Source organism: Linepithema humile, chromosome 5 (genome assembly GCF_040581485.1).
Source record: "Linepithema humile isolate Giens D197 chromosome 5, Lhum_UNIL_v1.0, whole genome shotgun sequence".
Taxonomy (NCBI): domain Eukaryota; kingdom Metazoa; phylum Arthropoda; class Insecta; order Hymenoptera; family Formicidae; genus Linepithema; species Linepithema humile.
Window position 1 is genome coordinate 11,088,792 of NC_090132.1, and position 23,630 is coordinate 11,112,421.

The following is a 23,630-nucleotide window of genomic DNA, read 5'->3' on the forward strand; positions in this document are numbered from 1 at the left end:
ATTCTAATGTCCGAGCGGTTAATCCAAAAAGCGTCGACGCTGCGGAAACCTAAGCGGTCGTCGCTCCTCTCGCTTCCTGAAGGGCGGCCGCCCACCCCCGTGTTTCTGCCTCTCGCTTGAGACACCCTCTGTTATTTTCGGATCATCCCCGACTGGACTCTACTCTGTTACTGTTTTTTCTTTCGCTTATTGTTTCTTTATTTGTACTCTTATCTGCGTTTCTCTTATCTTTATTATACATTATGCATTCGTCTTTCTACTTCTTATACTTTCTCACAGTATAAATTTTTCCACCATGTGCTATTTCTTAGACTGCTTTTTATCTCAAGAGAAAATTTATGCTTCATTTACTTGTCTAAATCGTCTCTTCTTTGACTTTTTTTTCACTCGTTATTCCGTGTTTCTATTCTTTTATTGAATTTTCTTTCTTACATTTTCCTTTTCTATTCTCTTCCTTTTCTATCTCGGAGTAAAAGCGACTCCTGTTTTCCTCCTAATCGTTAACCGATGTCACGTATGCCGTTGATACACGCGAGACTCGGTGCTGGGAGCGATGCTTAGTGTCCAATCGCCCAAGTCAAACCACGTAGATAATTGGAGAAATGTGTGTTTGTGGTTCCGCCGGGATGTTCCGATGATCTAAAGGAGCATGTACGAGACGGCTGTTTTGATTACGCGCTTGCGAAAGGATGCATGTTGAGAGTTGCGCTTTTTGTGAGCGCTTCTTCCGCCGATGGCTGATGATGTTTTCCTCCTTGAATTCGAGGAAACGTGTTTATTGTGTCGCGTCGATACGAGACAGATGTAAATGTTTGGTTCGCTATCGTCTGTAACGTGGCGTTAAGGTAAACATAAATGTATACGGCAGTGTTTATCGCGCTATATAGCATTGCGATAAATATTTCCGTGTAAACGGACGTGACGATACCCGTGTGTCGCTCTGTTTGTACCTGCAGGTGTTTCTTATTTATTTATAATGAGATCCGCCACAGAGAAAATTCTTTGTCATTTTGGCAAACTTTGAGAAAATTTTGCAAAGAAATTTGCACGTGCTTTGAAATATACTTTTCATAATTTATTTCTATACAGAACGTATTTTAAATATCTGTCGACAATAGTGAAATTTACATTAAAAAATATAATATTTATTATTTACTTGAAATATAAGTTATACTTTATCAGTTTTATTTACGGCAATAAATTTTATTATTTTTTATTTAAGTTGAAATAATTTCTTCAAATGTAAGATAAATTGTTCTAAAAAATAATCGATTAATCAGTGAATTCCAATAATAATAATAATCTCGATAACAACAATACTGACGTGTGATATCAATATTAATTACTACGAATAGAAAACTAATAGAATTTTCTGAAACAGCAAATTTTTGTCTGTTTAGAATCGAGAGTCACACATATAGTCGATAGTTGAACACATAATTCTATACGTAAAGAAGAGAGTGAACTATACATACGATCTGTACCCTCTGTCGAGCGATTGTTATGCGCTTTATGACATTCGTTCACGCGCGTTTACGAGCAGCTCTCGTGTACGCAGGACGAGACCGCGGCGAGCGCATTACGAGCGCGTAAAACGATCGTTCCCCAACGCTGATTGACTCCGCGCTCGCGCCGCGATAGACCAAGTCACAATCCCTCGGAGTTAAACGACGCTAAAAAAAAGCGATGAGTAATCTGTAGTAAAATTCGCCGTTCCAAGTCGAGCGACATAAAGCGCGTCGTATGCCCGCTTTACAGTCCCGTAATTCTCATCGTAACGCCTACTCGTTATCCTTCCGATACGGGGAAAGGCGCAAGATACAGACGGAAAGACTAATACGAGTCTACACGCAGGGGGTTGGGGTTCGCGAGGGAGTTGACGGCGGGAGTAAAAGGACGGCCGGTCGGTCGGTCGGTCGGTCCTTCGAGTGGCGCAAACTATTAAAAAGCGCGCGTCCGCTCAAATTCTCGCCGGCAGTAAATTACCCGAAAAAAGAAATAAGCGGTAGATTCGAGGCCCTCTCTCGGCCGCTCTCTCTCTCTTCTTCCCACCTACTCGACCCCTCTGTTTCACCCCTCTTCTCCGTCCCGCCGACGCCCAGCGCCATAGATAGATCGTCGCGCTTGCTTTTCTAGGGTAAAAACCTCTCGCCGCGGTGTGAGCGGCCGCGGTTCTGAGATAAAAAATTAGCCGGAGTTGCAAACGTTTCCACCTTAAATCATATATTTATCGCGACATTAATTCAACCCTTTTAGGTACCCTTTTTTCCTGGCCACTCCGCACGAAGACCGAAACGCCTCCGCTGGCCGACCCCTTCCACGTTTCCCTTTTTCAGCGTCTCCTCTTTCACCGTCTCTCCTTCTCCAACTCGCTTCGTGCTCTTGTGTCTCTCTCTTTCTCTCTCTTTCTCTCTTTCTCTCTCTCTCTCACTACTCACACGGACGACAACCCGTTTCCTCGCTAATTTCTCAGATTCAAGTATTTTTATGTACCGTCGCGCCAACCTGACGGGGGTAAATCCTCTCGTTTATTATTTAGTAGGGGCGAACCGGACCCTCGCAAAGTGTGTGTATGTGTGTGTGTGTGTGTGGCCGAGAGGACTTCAAACGGCCGTAAGCACGTGGGAAGACGCGCGTTTACCTTGTCACCCCTTCTGGTTTGATAGGGGTATATGGGCTCTCGTTATCTCTTCTTCGACTCTCGACGATTATCCTTCTTTACAGTTGAATTGGTGAATCGGCTGTCTGTACCTGCTGCCGTTCATTTTTATTTCGTGCTACTTTGCGATGCAAGTTACAAGTTTTAACATTATTATTCTCTCTCTTTCTCTCTCTCTCTCTCTCTCTCTCTCTCTCTCTCTCTCTTTCTTTCGTTTAATCTCGTTTCAGTATTATTGTATAAAATGATTATACAAAATGCAAATTGGCGCATATATGGCATACAGTATAGCAGTCGACTAAATAAACTTGCATTTTTACATTATATCTTCATTAAAATTTTGGTATCTAAATTATTTCAATCAATACGTGTTCGAAGCAAAATTAAGAAAATGAAAATGACGTTTAATTTGTAAATATATTCGCGCAAAATTACTTTAATTTTTGTAAATATTAACGATAGCTGGTTATAATGAATTTTATAAACAATATTTGAGTAATAATTCATAATTTATCAAATATAAATATTTTTATCATTTTCTTTTTTTATCATTTTCATATATATCTATACATATCTGTACTTTAATTAGTTTTTTATATCAAAGAATTTATCGAGGAAAAATGTAAAATTTATTCATTAATTTCTTTGTTTTTGTGGAATAAAATTATTTAATTCAGAATAATTTCAAACTTTAATCAAGATTTCTGATTCAATCAAGATTCCTTCTTTTAGAAAATTTTTATTACTTTATTTATACATTAATAATCAACATTTTAAATTTTCTTACAAAAGTTTTCAGAAACATATTCAAAATTTGTGCTCATTATTTAAGCTATTTTATACATACTTCTTTTCTCGCACAACTTTCTCATCATTCTGCTCAAAATAACCACGTATGTAATTTTTTAGCTCGGGAAGCACATATTCACACCTTACGCGCGTTCGATATATGATATGTAGCCACGCCTATGAACAGTGGCGCACAAGCAGGCCCCCAAAATTCCCGGGCGCATTACCCACATTGAAATAGGAAACGAGGCATATCCCAGGAACCCAGACCCACCGTTGTTTACTTAATAAATACATATTTAGTTCATACGACGTATATAAGCTGGCTGAGCCGGCTGCGCCTATTTTTGCCCTCAGTTTTGTTGTCATAGGACCGACGATGGGACTCGGTTCCCCCTTGCGATGCCAGTATGGGCACCTAGATTCTCGACAATGGACGGATGACGTGACTGGATTCGTTTCGAATATTTCTGATAGTTGCGCCGGTATCGTCGCTCTAATAAAGCGGCTCGCAGAATTTTCTTCCGCGCGATGCCTCAGAAGGGCCAGTGAGAAGAGGCGCGGATGTGTAACGCTTTCGTTGTTAAGCCACCCTTATAGCCTGCTTAATAAGAACTTTATGTACCGAGGCGTGTAATTCTGGTTATATTCGTTTGCGTGGTTAACCTCCCACTACCTGGCATTTTGCAGAATTTATTTTTATATTCCGCGGTCTCTAAAACTACACGCGCAGAATGTGCGAGTCGAGGGCATGAAGCGCGCTGCGGAAAATGCGGTGGAAATTTCGCGTTACAACGAGCGCCGGATTTTCGCGGGAATTTATGCAGGTTAGTCGTCCTCGACTTCGGCTTTAGCTTTATGTTATTTATTCAAGCGCTTCGTGAAATAGGTTTCTACTAAATTTTTCAACGAAATATTGATGACTTTGATGAAAAGCATCTTAGGATGTTCAATTTAGTTTTTAAAGTTTAAGCGATTTCGAATTGTATGAGATTATAGTGAAATAAATTTTCAGTCTGTACATCATTTATGCGTGCATTTTAAGTCTGTGCAAATTTGTGTACATTGTGTTATATTTTCGATATATTAACACATATAAATATATTATTTATATTTGATAATATAAACGTAGTTACTAAAAACGTAAAATGTCTTCTTCTTTCAAAAATAATAAGTCATCTTTTTCTTACAATTTAACCAATGTTCTATCAATTACCATGCGCAATTATCGCGAAACAAAAACAATTCAATATGAAACATAGAAATATCATATTAAATTTTCGATATTTATTGGAGGAATAAATTTCATTGCTCTCATTATTATATATTTGTTAATTCTGTTATTAATAAAACATCATGATTTTAGTCATATCAATCTTCTGTCTGTAGCCGAAACTTTGGATAAACATTTTTACACACGTCATTAACTCTCTTGCAATAAAGGTTAGATCAAATAAATCTAAATCATCACAGTTTAAAAGTCCATTTCCTCCACGCATTATCAGCGTGTAATAATAAGATCGTTCGAAACGGGTGCGCAGGGTGCAATAATTTGAAATCCAACAACACGTGTTTTGTCTTTAAAGTCTCACAGCAGGGGAGTACGGTATCGTTCTACATCGTGTGATTGTTGAGGAGCCGTGGCACGAATGAAAGGAATATTTAAGGACACGTCGTTTTCAAGGAACATTTTGTCCCCTATTTCCGGCTCGCCTGTACAAACTCGAGCCGGTGGTTCGGAGAGGTTGCGTCAGGCAACATGTGTGTACACGCGTATTTATCGCTCGTGTGTACCGCCTCTCTTGCGCGTATATATACTTAGCTAACCAAAGAATAGAATTTCCATACCTGTACCGTCCACTTGGTTTCTTTTCGCGAAATGCGGAGTGAAGTCGTCAAGTGCTTATCGCGGAATACATTAAGAGCTTATTCTTCAATGATGCGCAATGCATCGTAACTGTGTGTTGGAGATTATATCGTTAAAAGTTGTCTTTATGCGAAGCGTAGTGCAGAGTTTACGACTCAGATTGCATTTTAAAAATATAGATAAATGTACCGTATGAAAAAGAAATCTTAATTATGTTTACGTAATAATTAATGATATGTAATTTTAAAAAGAGAATTTCAGTATTTGTTCAACAAGAAATTATTAATAAAGTAGGTTTATATGATTATTCATTCTATTTTAAGACACAGATTATAAACATTTGGCGAGATCGCAGCCAAAGTACAAGCATCTTGATAGATATAATGAATCGATATTTTTATCAAGTGTGTAGAAATTCTATATACCTAGGGGAGAGACAACGCACAAAGCAAGGAAGCTTCTACTTAAAATATAATCCTTTATATATATATATATATATATCACACACTTTCAAGAGTCTCCAAATAAATAATAAACACCCGCCATATGTCCACCAAAAGTAACTCGAATGCGCATTTTGTCTGGTTTCTTGAAATTTTCTGACAAAAAAGAACGATCCCAACTGTACAAATAAAGTTTCCTCCGAAATTTTGATGATAACGCAAGATGCGACAAGCGTAATACGCGATTTAATTAAAATTCCGAAAATTTCGATAAAAAAAGTTTTACGTTCCTCTTCGTATAAATGACTTGTAATTAATTAACAGTAAACTTTGGCACGTAAACTGACTCCTAATATTCATGGCTGCTCTCACAACACGCACGCCAAAAGTTTCCGAAAAAGACGCACTCTGGCCGTTTCCTTCCTCTATTTCGCGGAGGCGTTCTGCACAGAAAAAGAAAAGAAAAAAAAAAGGAACTCCAAAGATCTTTCCAAGTCCTGTCGGTACGCAACCCACCGACTTCGGCGACAGTGTGTGACGAGTTGGCGATGTGTGATGCGCGGGCAATAGAGAGAGAGAAAGAGAGAGCGACGGAAAGAGAAGGAGATATGGTCGGAGGGTGAGACAGAGAAGGAGAGACGAACATATGGCAAGGCGACTAAACCACGATGTGCCGCGTATGATGTAGTGGTTTGCCTGGAGGCAGTGGGGTCAGGGACGTGGTGAAGGGTGGGTGCCTAAGCGGGACGAGGGGAAGAAGTCTTTGGACGTGCCGGCGTAGAGGGGGCGCGGAAGTACGGGGTGGGGAACGGGGGGAAAACGCGGAGGAGAAGAAGGTAGGGTACACACATTGAGCGGAGGACTATGGCAGCGAAGGGGGGAAGGAAGGTGGGGGAGAACTGAAAGCAGGCCTGTTGGTTGGTTTCAACTATATTTGTTTATATTTACACAATAAGCAACAGCCCCGCCGCGGTCGGGCTGCTTGGTATGCCTGTGCCGCTTTTAGTGTTTAGTCCTCGCTCTACTCGGTCGGCGCGTTAACGCTGGCATTCGTCTCCTTCGCGAATCCGACGCTCTTTCTCCCACTTCTCTCCCTCTCTCTTTCTCTCTCTCTCTCTCTTATTTTTATTTTTCGGCTTCACCGTCGCTTCGTCGTTGCGCTCCGTTTGCGTGAAGGGTGCATTTTCAACTTACCTCTTTCAACCCCGTTCCCCTTCCGTCGCCGCGAGTGATTCCGGGTTCCGCGGAGGAGGTTGAAAGTGCCGCTTGATTTCTGGATGCAGTGCGGAGAACGTGTGTAACCGGTGCTTTTGTGAGACAATCGGGAAAACGATTTCCGCCACTGTTGCGCAGGATTTCCGTATGATGCACATTGAATGTTTACAATGGCGTAGGTGTGGGTGTTTACGAGTGCGCGTCGCGTCATTACGTTTTCGAAGACCGGAAACGCCGCTCGCCGCGTGAAACTTCGGAGCAGTGTCTCGTGACGCCGAAAACGGCGGGTTTTTTTTTTCGTCGGAAAGCGTAACGTCAATTTCCATGAACTGCGACGCGCCTGCCAATGGACCGAAGCAGATGTAAGAAACTTTGATTGAATCTTTGCGGCTCATATATTAATTAAGAATTAATTAAGCGATCGTCTTAAGCGCGACGTAATATTAGCCGTGAATGTTGTCGTGAATAATCGATGAATGGATATTAATTATGCAACGCTTGATTACGTATTTTTTACCAAGGTTCATCGAACGCACCTCCTCTAACTACAGAATTCGAAATAACCGCTGATGTTTAATTAACGGGTTGCATGTCGCGCGTAATTATTCCTTTCTGGAGAAATTGATGTTTTCCGATTTAGCCTGGCGGCAAGTTGCACCCAGGGATATTGCGTGATTAATTTTTCGCACATGGATAATTAATATGTTAATAATTATATTAACTTTTTGGGATTTTATTTGCACGTATGCGAACGTGGTGCAACAATGTGTAAAACACTTACATTCTCATTTATTTTTTATGCTTTAGTGCAAACGTATAATTTATATTTAAATCCGCAATAAATTTTCCTCATCAAAACGCCTTATTACATGATTTTTATTTCAGCGATGCACGTATGTGCTTTGTAAATTACGCGCACGGTACTACAACGGAATCTATTATGAATTATTTATATACGTGGCTAACCTATCACGTGACGCTCCGAAATATTTACGATAATCTCGAAAATGTTGTGTATTATACACTGCTTATGATGGAAAACAGAACCTTAGCAAGAATTTACATGATCTTACGCATTTCCGGGAAAGTATATATTATTAGCTTTCCGCAACCGCGAAACATTGTTTCTCTTGCGTCGAGTGGGTGGAATCACGTGCGTCAGACTTCGATCTAAAATCGTGGCTCTCGCGAGGGCAATGTCGGATAAAAGCGCATGTTTCGAGATCTCGTCACGATTATTGCGCTTCGTGATCACGATGGGCATTCTCATGTGTTTTCCACATTTAATTGCTCGTGTGTTATAGCTCTCTAAATATTTCTCCAATATTCTATTCATTTCATTTCATTATATTGACTTTACATATGTACAATTTAGAAATAATTTTTTGATAAACTATCGTTTTTATTTTAAAAAATGTATTATTATTGCAATTAATATTATAATATAAATTTTATTCTATATAAGCGTAAAATTTTTTAATATTTATTTGAATAAACATTTCAAGAGGAACGATAATGTAAATATAGGTGCGAGAAAATGTTGAAATTTTTATTTGATGGTAATATATTAACATAGATTATATAATTTTTATATTAAGAAATATGTAATGTAAAAATAGCATTTGAATATTGATAATAGAATAATGCAATTACCAAAACGTATTTCAAAAGCGCGCGCCATTTATAATCGAGTACGATGCACGAGAAGAGCACTGACGTAACGATGATCGTGATTTCAGGACGATGGCATAATGGATCATGACACAGACGGAGACGGCGCGATCAACTTGTCAACGTCACAGCGACCCTCCGCCGCCACCACCCCTAATGGTGATACTCCCACTTACGGCCAAGATCAACAAGACAACGATCAGGTAAGGAATTAATCTCGGAGAACAGCCTCGATTTATTATCGCATGCCATATTTATTTTTTATCGCTTCGAACACGAAGCCAGCGGTACTTGGACGAATCCTTCTAATCTAAGATCAACAAGACATCACGCGAAACCGTACGTGCTAATTATTATTAAAATATATATATTTCCCAAGTCCGTTCTGAATTTGCTAAAATTTTATATTGATTTTACCTAATGTTGGATATATTAGGCGGTTAAAATCAGTCACTATTGATAGTGATTGCGTAATGATGAAAAAAATATACGAAGAAATAGAAATATAAAATATTTGTCATGATACAAAATCAGGTTTAATTAATTATTTGCACAGCAATATAAAGTATTGCTATAATGTTATTTTAAGGAAGTTGCCACATTTGAAAATTATTCAAAGTCATTAGTCGCAAAGAATTTAATCATAGAAATTGTGCATAGCAATCGAACACGATTAGATTGAATTTTTGCCAATTCAAACAATGGAACACACGCTTTTATCAAATGGCAACGAAATATGATAACATTAATCCATTTAATGTCGCTAAATATAGCCGTAACGCAGCTGTTTACACGCGATAAAGTTCAAGACGTTAATCCGCGCCAACAATGCAACATCGCAACATTTATTCGTCAGCGGCATTTGCTGTCAACGTGTAATACATGACGCATGCTATCGCGTAGAATGCCAAGAGAAACATTTGTTACTTTGGTATTTTATCGCAACCGATGTTGTTTGTCCAGATATTGACAACCAATATCGTTCTTATCCAAAACCTATGAAACAACATGATGTCATTTAGAAAGTTTGTTACGTACATTTTGCATAGATTTTGTAACGTTTTAACATATTATTAATGCTACATATGGAAATTGATATCAACGCGAATTATCGCCAACATTGATGTACATAATTGTATTATCGATGCTGCGGTTTGATATTAGTGGAACGTATAGACTCTGGTTATAGCGAAAACACACATCGCTGTAAAGTGGATCTTGAGACTGCTGTTACTTTTCACATTTATTGTACTAATGAATTAATCACTATACAAAATTTGCACTATGTTTTTTGAAAAAGATTTAAGAGTTGAAAGTTTTTAAATGCATTATATGTATATGAAGAGTGAATACAAAATGATTTAATCCTGTTTTATTAAAATAAAATAAATGATAGAAAATAAATAAAAATTTCAAAATACGAAAAAGTATAATAAATAAATATTGTTAATAACAAGAAGGACGATGTCGTAGAAAACGTCTGCAACAAGTTGGGGGAAGATAGCTCCGAACTTCTGAGTTATAAATATAATTCGATCGCTTCAAGTGATCGTGAAGGAGGAGTGGAGCCAATAAAGCGAAACAGTAGCTTTTGCGCCGTTCCGCGCTTTTTCCGTGCTTTTCCACGTAGAGACCAAATCGAAAATGGAATTAAACGATCTTCCGCATCCTGTATCGCGACCTAAGAACGGAGGAGTAAACCGATAACGCCCTTTCGGAACTTTCGTCTCGGGATTTCGGAGTTTCTCAACGATAAGTCGGGCGCGACATTTGGACATTTGACACTCGGCTGCCATAAAATCGGGCCCCCTGATTTCAAATTCAATTCAAAATCCCGCGTCTGCGGGCGAATGCAATATACCACTTTGGCAAGCGGCGGCGGTGGAAACAAATGTTTTATGGCCCTTAAACCAGCCTTTTCTTCGGTCTCGCAAAAGGTATAATATAATTCACGACGTATGCGCACCTATATAGAATACGTATTTCGCGAATCGTTTACCTCAACGAAAGAGAGAAATTTTTTCTCACTTCTACTTGTTAAAACAACAAGTTTTTAATATAACAGTCGCCACAAAAATATGCTGTCTATAAATTTCAGGAATATTGAGTTCCGTGCCGCCATACCAATTTCGACAATTTTTATATTTTTCCGATTTCTTCCAATTCTTATCTTTATATACTTGAATCTTCTACTATATACAACACACATATATCTTGAAGAGCGGAGGCAAATCTTATACGCGTCCGACTATAGCCGAGATAATTCATTATAAATGTAGATAAGCAAGTTTAATATCACGAGAACCGCGTAATACGAAACCGTTTATCGAATTTTATTTTTAGTTTCCCTATTCCCGATGACCCAAGGAGTAAAATCGTGTTTCCCTATCCGAAGGATCGACTATCGAGCTAATATTAAAATGCATGTACCGTATTAATCCTGCCGAGTTTAGCTGAGATATATCAAAATGAATACAGGTCACGACATTTTATTGCGCCCAGGTCAGACCGAAAGAGTATCATCGTTGTTAAGGGATTCTGAATTTCTGATATCATGTTGAATTTATATAAATTCAATATGTGCTTGTGATTTGTAAATTTGGTACGACAGTCGATTTGCTTATCATTTGTTTTTAATTCTTAATTCTAAGTTCTTAATTCTAGAAATTACTGTAAAATCTGGAAATAAATTGCTAAGTAAATTCAATTTTATTACGTGTATTTATAATATATAAATAATCAATATATATATTATTTTATTATTTATATTTTAACTATATACAGAGTTATTTTTTTAATTTACTATGCTTCATATAATATTTACAAGCATTTAAAATTGAACGCTTTTTAGATTTTCAATTTTGCGTCAATATAAGCTCAAGTCAGAAATTAATAATATAAGTTATAAATTAAAGACAAGAAAACTTATTTATGCTTTCTACTTATTTCATTCATTCTAAGAAATCCTAATAAATCTATTCATTGATACATTATAATTTTAATGTTTTATATGTTATTTAAATTATTCTATTTAACACCAATTATAATTACATTTTTCTCAACAATGATTTATATATATATATATATATATATATATATACCTCTCAGTTAGATAACTCGACAGAGTCAAGAGTCAGATTCGAGGAAAGAAATGTCTTCATCTTTAATAATCATATCATCATAACTATAAACGAACAATAGTCCAAGAAATTGGAGCATGTAAAGGTGTCACGGCAATTTCATTTCCTGGCAACAAAGTCACGAAGGTATCAGAACCGTGGCAAGGAACGTAGACATCTCGACACTTGGACTTTGTGCCTCTCCGTCTTTTCCTGCCTAACCGATCCTTACACCCGTAACCGCAGTAGAACGACATCGTCGTTTGCGACATCTTAGGCCACTGTCGGCGTCACTCTAAACCCTCTCGACTCTCTCAAGAACCCCTTAAATTATAAACAGTGTCAGGCGGCAATGCCGAAGCACTTGGATCGCCGCCGGCTTGAATCACACAAACTTGGCTTCCGACTATTCGGAACAACTTTGTCGTTTGTTACTGTACAGATATCTTACGTACTACGTCAATTTTCATAAGTCATAATCAAAAATACATTTTGAAAGACTAGCATCTGTGGCAAATTAAACTGCATCATTCGATCATTGATTAAATTTGAATTTTTCTATTTACGCTTGACACACTGTTAACTTTATAACTTTTTTAAATTCTAGTCTTCTTTTTTGTGAAAATGTCAAAATATTATCATATAAAATGTCGATTAGATTAAATTGTGCATATTTGTTGACATTGTTGCATAAACACGCAAAACAGTACACACAAAAAATTTCAATTATTAATGTTGACTTGAAAATTTTTGATATTTTGATAACGCAATAAGATTTTTATGTACAAAGCTTTATTCCTTTGTTAATAATAAAAGGTGTAAATTCTAAATGATAAGAATGGAACCACGATAAAATCCGCTTACATTGATGTAATCAGTGTCACTCGACGTAGCGCGGAATTTTAACTCCTGCTTAAACTTTCCGCCCGGTTAATAAGTTAACTACAGAATCGCCTTGAAGTTCTGCATAGAGATTGCAAATAATTGACTCAACGGGACAATTGTCGGCATTAACTTAACCCGCTACTTGGAAAGCCAGCGAGATCCTACGAAGTTACAGAGTCAAGATTGCTTCAAATGTGACACAATGGAAGCGAGGAAATCGCGGTCGAATCGTAGGACGGTCAGCAAAAGTCAATGGTTACCCAAAACTCGATCCCAAAACGATCAGAGGAACTTTATAAAGTCGTAAGATCTCAAAGTTCGTTGATGTTCAATTCAATCAACGCCTCTTTCCTTCACATTTGTAGAATAGAAGAAAAGTTTTAGAAAATTGTAGGAAGTCCTTCCGTATATCAAAATTGGTTTTTTCTATTGAGCTTTTATCACAATTATTTTGCACATTACAGATTTATAAAAAAAATAATATGTATAATTAATCTAAATAATCTTGGAGTATTATCAATTTGAAACATTATTTTCGCAAGCAGCAAGCATTACATTACAGCATTTATAAACGTTTATTCTTTTTTCTTAATAAAAAAGAGAAAAAAAGTAACATAGGTTGCTCCCAAAATATCACTATGGTTGTGTTGGTCTGTCGATAAGCGAATAACGCTGTTTACACAAGCAACGGCCGAGCAGATGTACGGTGTCGCACGTGTAATTCTGGTGTATGTGTGATGTATGTGGCCGTATACGTATACTGTATACGTACGCGCATATCGACGTAATAATCTCTTTTACAATCTACGTTTATGCATATGTGCGTCGAGAATTTTCTAACTCGCTCGTGATGCTGATATGATTTCACTTTTCCGTTGTTTATTATTTCTACTCACTATCACTTATCCGCTAATGAACGTCACTATTCATATATAGAACTGATTATCTGGCATGATCATTTGACTAACATCTGCGATAAAAATTGCCACAATTATTTTAGACAACTTTTTTGTGAAGATCGCTTTACAGATAAATATAAAAATATTTCTATATTTTTGTATTATTACTTATTAATAATAAGATATAATTCATTAAAATCTCATTATAAGCGAATAAATTAACGTGTGGTATTTATGATTACCGCTACCTTTTCGTCGGACGTCACAATGCATTTACCTTTCACAAGCAATAAAAAGTCTGAAAGGTCGAATTATTCCGAGAACGCAAATTACTGTATAATTTCCGCACGTTCGTGCATTCAATAATTTGCCGTCGCGTGGGTGGTATTTCAAGATTAAACAAACTTTTACTGTGAATGACGTCGATATTTCATTAGACTCCTCACTCCGTTTATCTCCAGTTAATATCCAAACGCCTGGAGAATCCAAAGGATCTCCAGCGGGAGTATCGGCGTTCCTTGAAATGCAAAAAGGGGTTGCGAGAACGAGGATTAAAAAAAAGACAAAGCGCGGTGGAAGAAGAAGAAACGAGGCATCGATGAAAGACAAGCGAGTTCTCACCTCCCAACCCAGTTTTATGGATCGCAAATTGCGGATAGGCTGTCCTTCCCAATCAGACAGCTCGCACTCCCTCCCCCCTTCCTGCCCGACCCCGCGCCGACCAATTCTTCTTTCCCGACTTTCCCTCATGCCATTTCTTTGCCTCCGCCCTCACCTCCGTCTGTAAGCGGCTCGCATCCTCTCCACTCTCGGCAAAGCCGTAACTTTTACGTAACACGCTTCGCTATGAATATCGATGCCGACGGAGTTAAGGAGAGCTCGCTTTTCTGTAATTGAAAGAATTTTTGTCGTGCTGAGCCAGCTGGTCGGGGCATAAAAGGTCTTGGATCGGTGCTACTGCGTAGCGTGCCGAAGAACTCCGCGGTACGACGTGAGCGACGAGGATTTTAATAAATTACCGAAACGGGTGGATTTGGGTGGCCTTTATTCTTCTTTCGGGGCCTTGCATCGTCGGGGATGGAAATTCCTTTCCGAGAGTAGCGATCTGGTTTGCTTCTGGCTTGATTAGCAGCACCCGGCACAAACGAGCCGGGTGCTGCTGGGAATTCTCGAAGCGAGAATTGTTTCGCTCTTTACTAGAAGTTACTTTGCGAAAGTATACATGTCAAATGTGAATTAATCTAAAGCAATTGATTAGATTGTTTTTCATCTTTAAGAAAAGCTATCGAGTGTAATATACTTTAATTACATGCGTGTATTTAAAAGACAATATATGTTTATAGTTTAGTATGCAATTATATTGTAGGAAATATATCTTTATATTTATGCGAATAAAGCTTTTTATTATATATTTTTGATTGCATTAATAAAATTAAAAAAGTACTCGCAGTAACTAATTATGCGGATCAACGTTAATTGGAGCAAATTTAATTAATATTCTGTTTTGATGTTTGTAAAAATAATATACTGATGATGCAATTGTTAGAAATATATTAAACTATATAAAATATGACATTTGTACGACATGTGTGCTAAGACAAAGATAAAAGTTGTTACAGCTGGTGAATAGTGAGTAGTGACCTCGTTTGCTCCTAGTTCAACGATGTTCGTTTTTCTCAGTGGTCCTCCAGGGAACTCTTATTGCGAAACGTCGCGCTGTCCATACGCAAGTCATGACTATCTTTATAGCATCTGTTATTCCATAAAGTAGAAAGTTACCGATAGTGAAGGTTGTGTGTTTCGTGTTACTGTTTGTAATACCTGTGCCTAATGAGTAATGACTAATGAAGGATAATGGTCGCTTAATGTGGAAAAACGCGTGCGTAGGATGTCACTCTTGCGATAACCTCGTGATGGAACAGTCGTTTTGTTAAATTGATTTCAGCCAATTCAGTTACATATATACATGAATGCTTACACACAAATCGTCGGTGTTATTATTCACGAATTCACGTAAAGATGGAATGTTTAGTTTAGATAAATGTTTTGTCAATTTTGTATCTTGAGTATGTACAAAAACAATATGGCTATTATATCATCATTTTGTGATGCATTAATCTTACGATCTCCTCTTTTGATTTAGGCTAACGTTGCAAATTTATAATGCATTGTAATACTACGCAAATTGTAGGAAATTCCCAACAAATTATGAGACGTCGTGAAATCCGAACTACTTACAAGTACATTCCAAGGTGATTTTAATTTCTCTTAATTTTCCGAAGTGAGAATAATCGATAATTGAATCCAAGGAACGTTTGATGCGCGACAGTAGTGGTGAGATCGGAATTCGATGGTAATGCAGAAGTCAGAAACTCGGGAGTGGTGCGACGCAGCGCGACGTCTCGTGTAGTCTTCCAAGTCTCGGTTTTATCTACATTATTAACTGGTCGAAACCTCACGGCTGTGTACTTAAATCCAATCTAGAAATCCCACCCTTCTAGTCTCCTACTTTGCTAACCTCGGAGAGAGCAAAGGTCGACGGAGACTTGGCAAGGGCGATTACCCTCCATTATTCACACGCTCGGTTCGTACCGTTGAGTGATACCTGAGAGAAACTTGTCGAACATCTTTATAATTGCTCAATAATACACCAAAGTATGTTACTCATTGCCATTTGGTTGTTTCGCTATTAGTATAATTTATGCTTATATTTCGAAAGATCAATTCGTTGAATCTTTTTTGTCAAACGCCGCGTTAATATTCGCTGTAATTGTAGACTGAAAGTAATTAAGGCTCCAAGTGCCAATTTTTAAAAAATCGCGATTAGAATAAAAAAACTGCTTTACTATTGCTAACAACGTGTAAAAAAGCGCTAAATTTCGCTTTTCGTGTAATAAGTGTAATGATACTTACAATAAATTATACACGTTACTAGCAATGGCACTTTAAGCAGCTTTCGATTCTAATCGTGATTTTTCCTGTTGCAGATGTTTGCAAGTAAATTTTTATTCTTTTTGTAATAGTTATTTTTTTCTTTGTCTTTTGTTGAATAAAAGAAAAGTTAATTATAAAAAAAAGTTGCTCACATTTACTTACATTACAGCAGATATACTATCTATGGTATTTAGAGTCTTCCTTACCTTATCTTCCTTGGCACTTAAACAAGTTCTCTCCGCGCCTCATAAATTTTGAACTCGTAACGTGGCTTTTAACTGCATTTTTTACTGTTGTTTTATATTTTCGTGAAAAGCACTTTTTACAAGTAAGTATAAACACACGATTAAAATATCAAATGCATCTCACTAAGAAAGTTTACTATATATTCATTTATATCTCTTTATTTGAAAAATCCATGTTTCGGCACTTACTTTCAGTCTACAATTATTTTTAGTGACAATTTTAGTTATTTTTTTTAACTTTAAAGTATCATGTATTTGTTATCATATTATAATAATATTTTTATTTTCCCTTAATGAATGCTTCAATAAACAATCAGCAAGCCGGAATTCTTCTTTCTTGCTATTAGCGTCTGCCTACTCATGATATTACTCATACTCTCGCAATTGGAAGTCGGCCAAATGAGTTTCACTGACCTAGTGCGCGTTGAACGATTATAACCGACGCATTTGTCCGACATTATCTTGTCAGTGACTCATGAGCTGTTGAAATTGTTGAATACAATCTTAAATTATTGGATACAAAAGCATAGTGAACAAGTATTATTATTATTATGGTCGAGTGAAACGACGGTGACGATGACACCGATGTGATTCCCACAGTTCGGTCGATCGGCTTAACGTCTCAGTTGACAAAACTAAAATCCCCGTATGCCACCTGAAATAACTCGCGACAGCATCGCGGCCAAACATTTCCCGTTGCACTGCAATAACACCATTAGAATCACGACAAATCATTGTGATAATTTTTCACTAAGACGTTAAACACTTGATGCCGCGCACATAGCACACGTGGAACAACCGGTTCCTTGTTTCTCACAATTTATTAAACCTGCTTCGTTGCTTTATGATAGTTAATTTTATCATCGCCGTGCCATATATGTACTATGAAAGGAGTGAAACATTCACTTGGAAGTGTGGGTAGAAACTAGCTTGAGGACATTCTATTGTTTAGTATTTCGTATAAGCATTTAATTATCTAACTAAATTAAAAATTTTTTTTTATCGAAGGTAATGTAATATTATCGAAAAAAAGAAACAGTAACACTCAAAGAATAGAAATATTTTAATAAAGATAGTAAAGTCATAAATGGAAGAAACAGAATCCAATGTACATTTAATGGTTACATCGAAAATAGAGTTTAAATAGAATTTTTAAATAGAGACTTTTAAATAGAGTTTTTATTTGTGTCTATCACGTGAAGAGATATTTTGTTTGATACTAAAACAAACATATTACAAAAGAAAGATATTGATTTCGTTCCTTACAAGTCGACCTTACAAGTTTCGAATTGTGTGTTAGAACTGAATGTACAAAAGTACCGAGTATGATATACGAAAGAAGAAAATAGGTAAATAGATTTTATACCTTAGTGTGCGATATCATCACATCTGTTCATTTTTATCTCGGCCACATGCGTTCTGTCGCTTCACCTTATCACGTTTGTCACTGGCGTGCCAGTGGCGTGGAAATCGGAATATTCGATTCCTTTCAAGTTTCACTTTGAAGATTCTACTTCCGACGCCTTCATTCATATGTAATATTGTCCTCTAGATTTAGTTTCTTGACTACTTCTCAAAAAAACTTGTGTCACATATTTCTAAAATGAGGTTTGCACGTCTACAGTCATTTGTATCTGTATTCTCGTAAGTAAAATTATAGTAAAAAAAGTCATCATAATCATAAACTTGCTTCATTGTTTCAAGAGCACACAAAAATGATGAAAACCAATTTCTTTACACAATTTGCATATTTTATTTAAAAATATTTACCTAGTTACTGATAATAAATGTTCTTTTATCGATTAGAATTGTACGTCATTATTTTTTAATAAAATCCGGACGATTTATTTATTAGTAAGATATGAAATCACCTAAAACTTAATTTATTTTTAACAAAGATAAATTATTCTATGTCTGTACTTTCAATTATGTATTTTACGTAATTATTAATTAACTATCCAAATTGGGTTATGTTTCTGGAAAGAGCTAATTGACAATCATACTGTTTAATATATCATATTTAGTGTCATATTTAATTATATCATCACATGCATTATGCTTTACAGTATACATATATATGTTTAGAAATAAAATTTGGCAATAAATTCATAATGCAGATGATAATGCAGATTGAATCATGATTTCGAGCTGTTGCTACAATTTCATCCGTTGGATGATTCAAAACTTAGGAATTTTATTGATTGATCAATCGACCGCTTTTAAGTTAATCTACAACTAATTCTGTCGAATTTTATTGTCGTAATGACACTGCCGTTTCACAATTCACAATTGTATATCATGACTTTTCTGCTATTATCAAGAGTTTTCTTTTCTTAACAATAAATATATTTTTAACAATAGTCAAGAGAGTTATTTTACGCAAAAGTAAGCAAGTACAAATATTTATGAAGAAAAAATATGATAATTATCTCATATAAATTTTAATATACAAGCAATTCTATTACCAGTATAAATTCGTTTCTTTATCGTTATCTTCTCGTTATCGGAAAAACCTTTTATATTCACGCGACGAATCCCCTCGCACGCTACAAACGTATCTGTCTTCGCATACCGTGGATTAGAAGAAAGGAGTCTCGGACTGAGAATTTCCCGAGAACACTCGGCTTCAGACAGTGAAACTTAATTAAAAGCACGCGCGATGATTATTTGCGGAGCCACCGTTCATCGTTTATTTTGGAAATTGCGTCGCTTAGGCGGCGCTTTCTCACGGGCGCGTGTTGAGAATCCCCTTTCGATATAACTGCACAAAGTGCTTTCTGAAAATCTCGATACGGTGCAAATAAGTTTGAGAAAAGCTAAATAAAGAACTTGTGACGTTGGGAAGATAAAAGAGTGATTAACATAGAAAATTACAGGTGTAAGTTTAAGTGAGTAAAAATTAAAGCGTGGATATGTCTTTCCAATTCAAGTAATTTTATTTTAACGTTTTATAAAATGTAATTGAGATATTATTAATATATTGTATTAAGAAACGGCTATGTTTTTATTTTTTCCACATATGCTATTAAATTAATTTGGGAAGAAATATATGGAAGTCATATAAATCATATAACCAACCAGTTAACTTTTTTATACAACTTTAACATATAATCATAAAATATACCTAAAATTTACACATCACCATGTTGTTTATCATTTGCTTAACATCTTTCCACTTGTATGAGAATTAATTATGGTAGCCAAACAATCTTGCATGCTTGTAAGCAAAATTGGCGAAATAACCGAGAGGGAGGCTCACCGATGTACAATCGAAAACGCCGCGGCACTCGTGTTAGACGCTTAAGGGATGAAGGGGTTATCGCTCCTCGCTAGAGGAAGAGAGGAAAAGAGAGAGGAAGAAAGAGAGTGAGAGAGTGAGAGAGAGACAAGAGAGGGAGAGAGAGAGAGAGAGAGAGAGAGAGAGAGAGAGAGAGAGAGAGAGAGAGAGAGAGAGAGAGAGAGAGAGAGAGAGAGAGAGAGAGAGAGAGAGAGAGAGAGAGAGAGAGAGAGAGAGAGAGAGAGAGAGAGAGAGAGAGAGAGAGAGAGAGAGAGAGAGAGAGAGAGAGAGAGAGAGAGAGAGAGAGAGAGAGAGAGAGAGAGAGAGAGAGAGAGAGAGAGAGAGAGAGAGAGAGAGAGAGAGAGAGAGAGAGAGAGAGAGAGAGAGAGAGAGAGAGAGAGAGAGAGAGAGAGAGAGAGAGAGAGAGAGAGAGAGAGAGAGAGAGAGAGAGAGAGAGAGAGAGAGAGAGAGAGAGAGAGGGAGAGAGAGAGCGAGCGAGCCAGCACACGTATGCTGAAAGGGAATGGTCGGATGGATGAAGAAACGACCGGGTGAAGGTAAATGAAGAAAAAGGGACAGAGAAAGAGTGTCCACGAGAGGGTAGAATCTGCACGCGCGCGAGAGAGAGTGAAAGAGAGAGAGAGGGGGGGGGGAGAGAGAAAGAGAGAGAGAGTGTGACGGAGTCGCGACGGGGTACAGTCGAAGGGGGAGAGGGCGAAGCGTCGGCTAGAATAAACACATAGATGTTTTCTTTGTTCCTCTAAACTAAACAACCAACGAGGAATCTAAACAGAGGCCAGAACCCAAATTCAATTTGGTCGCCGCCTCCGTCTCTACCTTCAGCTGTTCTACGGACGAAAGGTATCCCTGCCCCTCCACGCTCCTGCGCCCCATCCGTCCATTTCACCCTTATACACTTAACGCTGCTGCAGGACGGTACCTAATATTTACCACGCCTCTCTTATACCGGATAACCGACTTCGCATACGCACGTACTTGGCCCTTTTAAACAATACACGCTAATGCATGCCGCGTATACGCGAGCTTCAGATGAACAGATATCACCCGATGTGAAATTAGAATCTTTCTTCCTTCTTATTTGCAAAGATCGCACTTTAATTATCTCGCATTGTCAGTTTGTAATTATTGGACAATATGAAGAAAAGTGAAGAGGTAAAGAAATCTTTGAAAGGGTTTGATTTCTTAAATGTCTATTTACTTTTTCATTTTTCTCAGTATACATATATGTTACATAATCGATAATTATCTTCTAATTTAAACTTTGAAATTGCGTAATCTATCAATGTCTGATTACTGACAAAACATATGCGTTATTAGTGATGAAGAAAAGTTATAGATTTAAAATGTAATATTGTAAATAATATACATATATGTTTGTATATGCATATGTTGATAGATTACAGCTACGCAATTTAAAAGTTTAAATTAGAAGATAATTATCGATCAACGAACTCAGAAGATAAGATTTATAATTTGTAAAAAATCTGCAATTACGAGCGGAAAGAAAAATTGGTTGAAATTTCGTGTAATATAATTTCATATGGACCTGTCATACTGATCAAATAGGAGTCTTCTCTCCGATACATTGTCGGGGGGGAAGTCTGAGCGAAACAGTTTATCAATAATATTGCAAGATTATACAAATATTTGCCATCCGCTCTCTTTTATTACTGGACAACGGTATGCATATGTATTGCAGAGGCGAGGAGATGGAGGAGTCGCGTTCGCTCGTACCAAGATTGATCGGTAAAAAATCGTTCTCCTTTTTCCGCCGCTACCATGCACAGGACAACTCTTCTGCCTGTTCCCGGAAATCCATTCATTTCGATATTTAACTGCCGGTACGCCGTTTGTTCCGTAACCTAGCGCGATCACGTATCTGATATCAGGCGGCGCGGCGATGCGGCGATACGTGCGAGAGATACGTACGTCAATACGTTGGACGGCAAGAAATTATAACAACGGAGCAAAAGTCTATTAGGATTTTCATTTCTTGAATAAATAAAACTCGTCGAATCGTTTAATACGTCGGGGAGGAGTTCGCACGTGCATGCGCTAATCCCTGCTTTTCTCGTCGGGGATAGGAACGTGTGTGAATACACACCAATGCGAATGTGTACTGATCGTGGCGCGCTTGTGCGTGTAACTAAACTCCACTCACACTTAGAAATACACACTTTGAGATACGATTTTATTCGTCGGCGCGTATTTGCTTGACAGAATAAATCAAATTGTAGACGAAAAAATTTTGGCTAAGATACGTCAATAATGGAAAACATGAATTTTTAAATCAATACCTACCACTAACTCTCAACGATGTTAAACCCAATGCAAAGATCATGTTTTTTCCGTCATGTGTTGGACGCAATTATTTGTGTAATTTTGTTTTTATACTTGAATATTCGATATATTGATATTTTGATTTGCGGCATAATAAAGGAAAGTATTATTCGCGGAATTGATCAATTTTTTTTACGACTACATAATTTTATTCTGTGAATACTTGCAGCGTCTCAACGTCAGAATCGATTAATTTTGTTGTTAGCTGCTTATCTAAAATGAAATTTGATTGGGTAACATGAAGATTCCGAGCGCGCGGTTTGACTTTGATCAATGAATTAATTGCGATTGTCTTCCGCATGGAACATTTCAAACTGGCACAATGCAATTAAAAACAAAAGAAAAATATTAATGACATTAATTTGCTGTTTCGTAAAACTTGTTTTAACAACGACGAGGATTTTATTTATATTTGCACATACATATCGGCTCATATATAAATACAATTGCAGAAAATGGCAGAAAAAATCTTAAACAGAAATTAAATAAAATCGCTCATCTGCTGAATAAGAACGAATATTGTAAAAAGAAAATTGAAAGAAAATTTCTCATTGTTGACTGTAACATATTGAGAGACTTGTTGTAGACTTGAATTTTCTTTTTGCCCATATATTTCTTATAACTTAGCGCGCAAGAGCAATTGAAAACCAATCGTACGTAGGGTTTCGACGAGAGAGTTTACGCATCGACCGATGCAACATGCCCTGCGGAAATCATGAGTTTAGAATCGAGGAAAGATCGAATGTCAGATTGCGGCCGTGCGAATCGTTGAAAGACAGCCTCGACGGGAGTATGCAGAGAGTATGAAAAAAGAGAAGTGAAATTAAAAAGTACTTTCGCGCTGAGCGGTGCGGCCGTCGTGGAGGCAACGTGCAGGTCCTTCTCATCCCTTGGCCCGAATAAATGCGTACATTCTCTATTCTCCCTTGTAATAATCCCTTCCGGTTAATCTGCTCCAATGTAGCCTGCAGCGAGTATCCGATGAACATCATATGTACTCCCATCCAGCTGTACGTCGGCAAAAGTACCGGCTTCCTGCGCCGGTACACACTTCACATCGTGGGGTGAACCGCCGTGCATCTATCCTCCCTCGAACCTCCTTGTTCCTTCGTGAAAAATGAGTAAATAAACACACACGTGTGGAATCTACGCGGCGCGCCGCTGAAGAAGAGCAAGTTACACGTTCTCGCCAGAACCGCCTAGAGGAAGAGAAGCAACGTATTTCGAAACGGAAAGAGTTCGGTTTACTTGACATTTTGACTGAAT

At 37.4% G+C, this 23,630-nt stretch overlaps 1 protein-coding gene across 12 annotated transcripts in view; it reads left to right on the top strand.

Moving 5' to 3' along the window:
• LOC105676570 (forkhead box P) overlaps positions 1-23,630 on the top strand; it is a 286,205-nt gene that overhangs the window by 169,710 nt on the left and 92,865 nt on the right. For 10 of the 12 annotated variants that reach the window (XM_012374631.2, XM_067356013.1, XM_012374622.2 and 7 more), the window contains one exon: positions 8,713-8,847. In XM_012374631.2, coding sequence (XP_012230054.1) covers positions 8,725-8,847 — 123 coding nt within the window. In that variant the 5' untranslated portion in view covers positions 8,713-8,724. Of the gene's footprint in view, positions 1-6,750; positions 7,336-8,712; positions 8,848-23,630 lie in introns of those variants that run through there. The other 2 variants (XM_012374648.2, XM_067356021.1) reach the window with 2 other exon arrangements.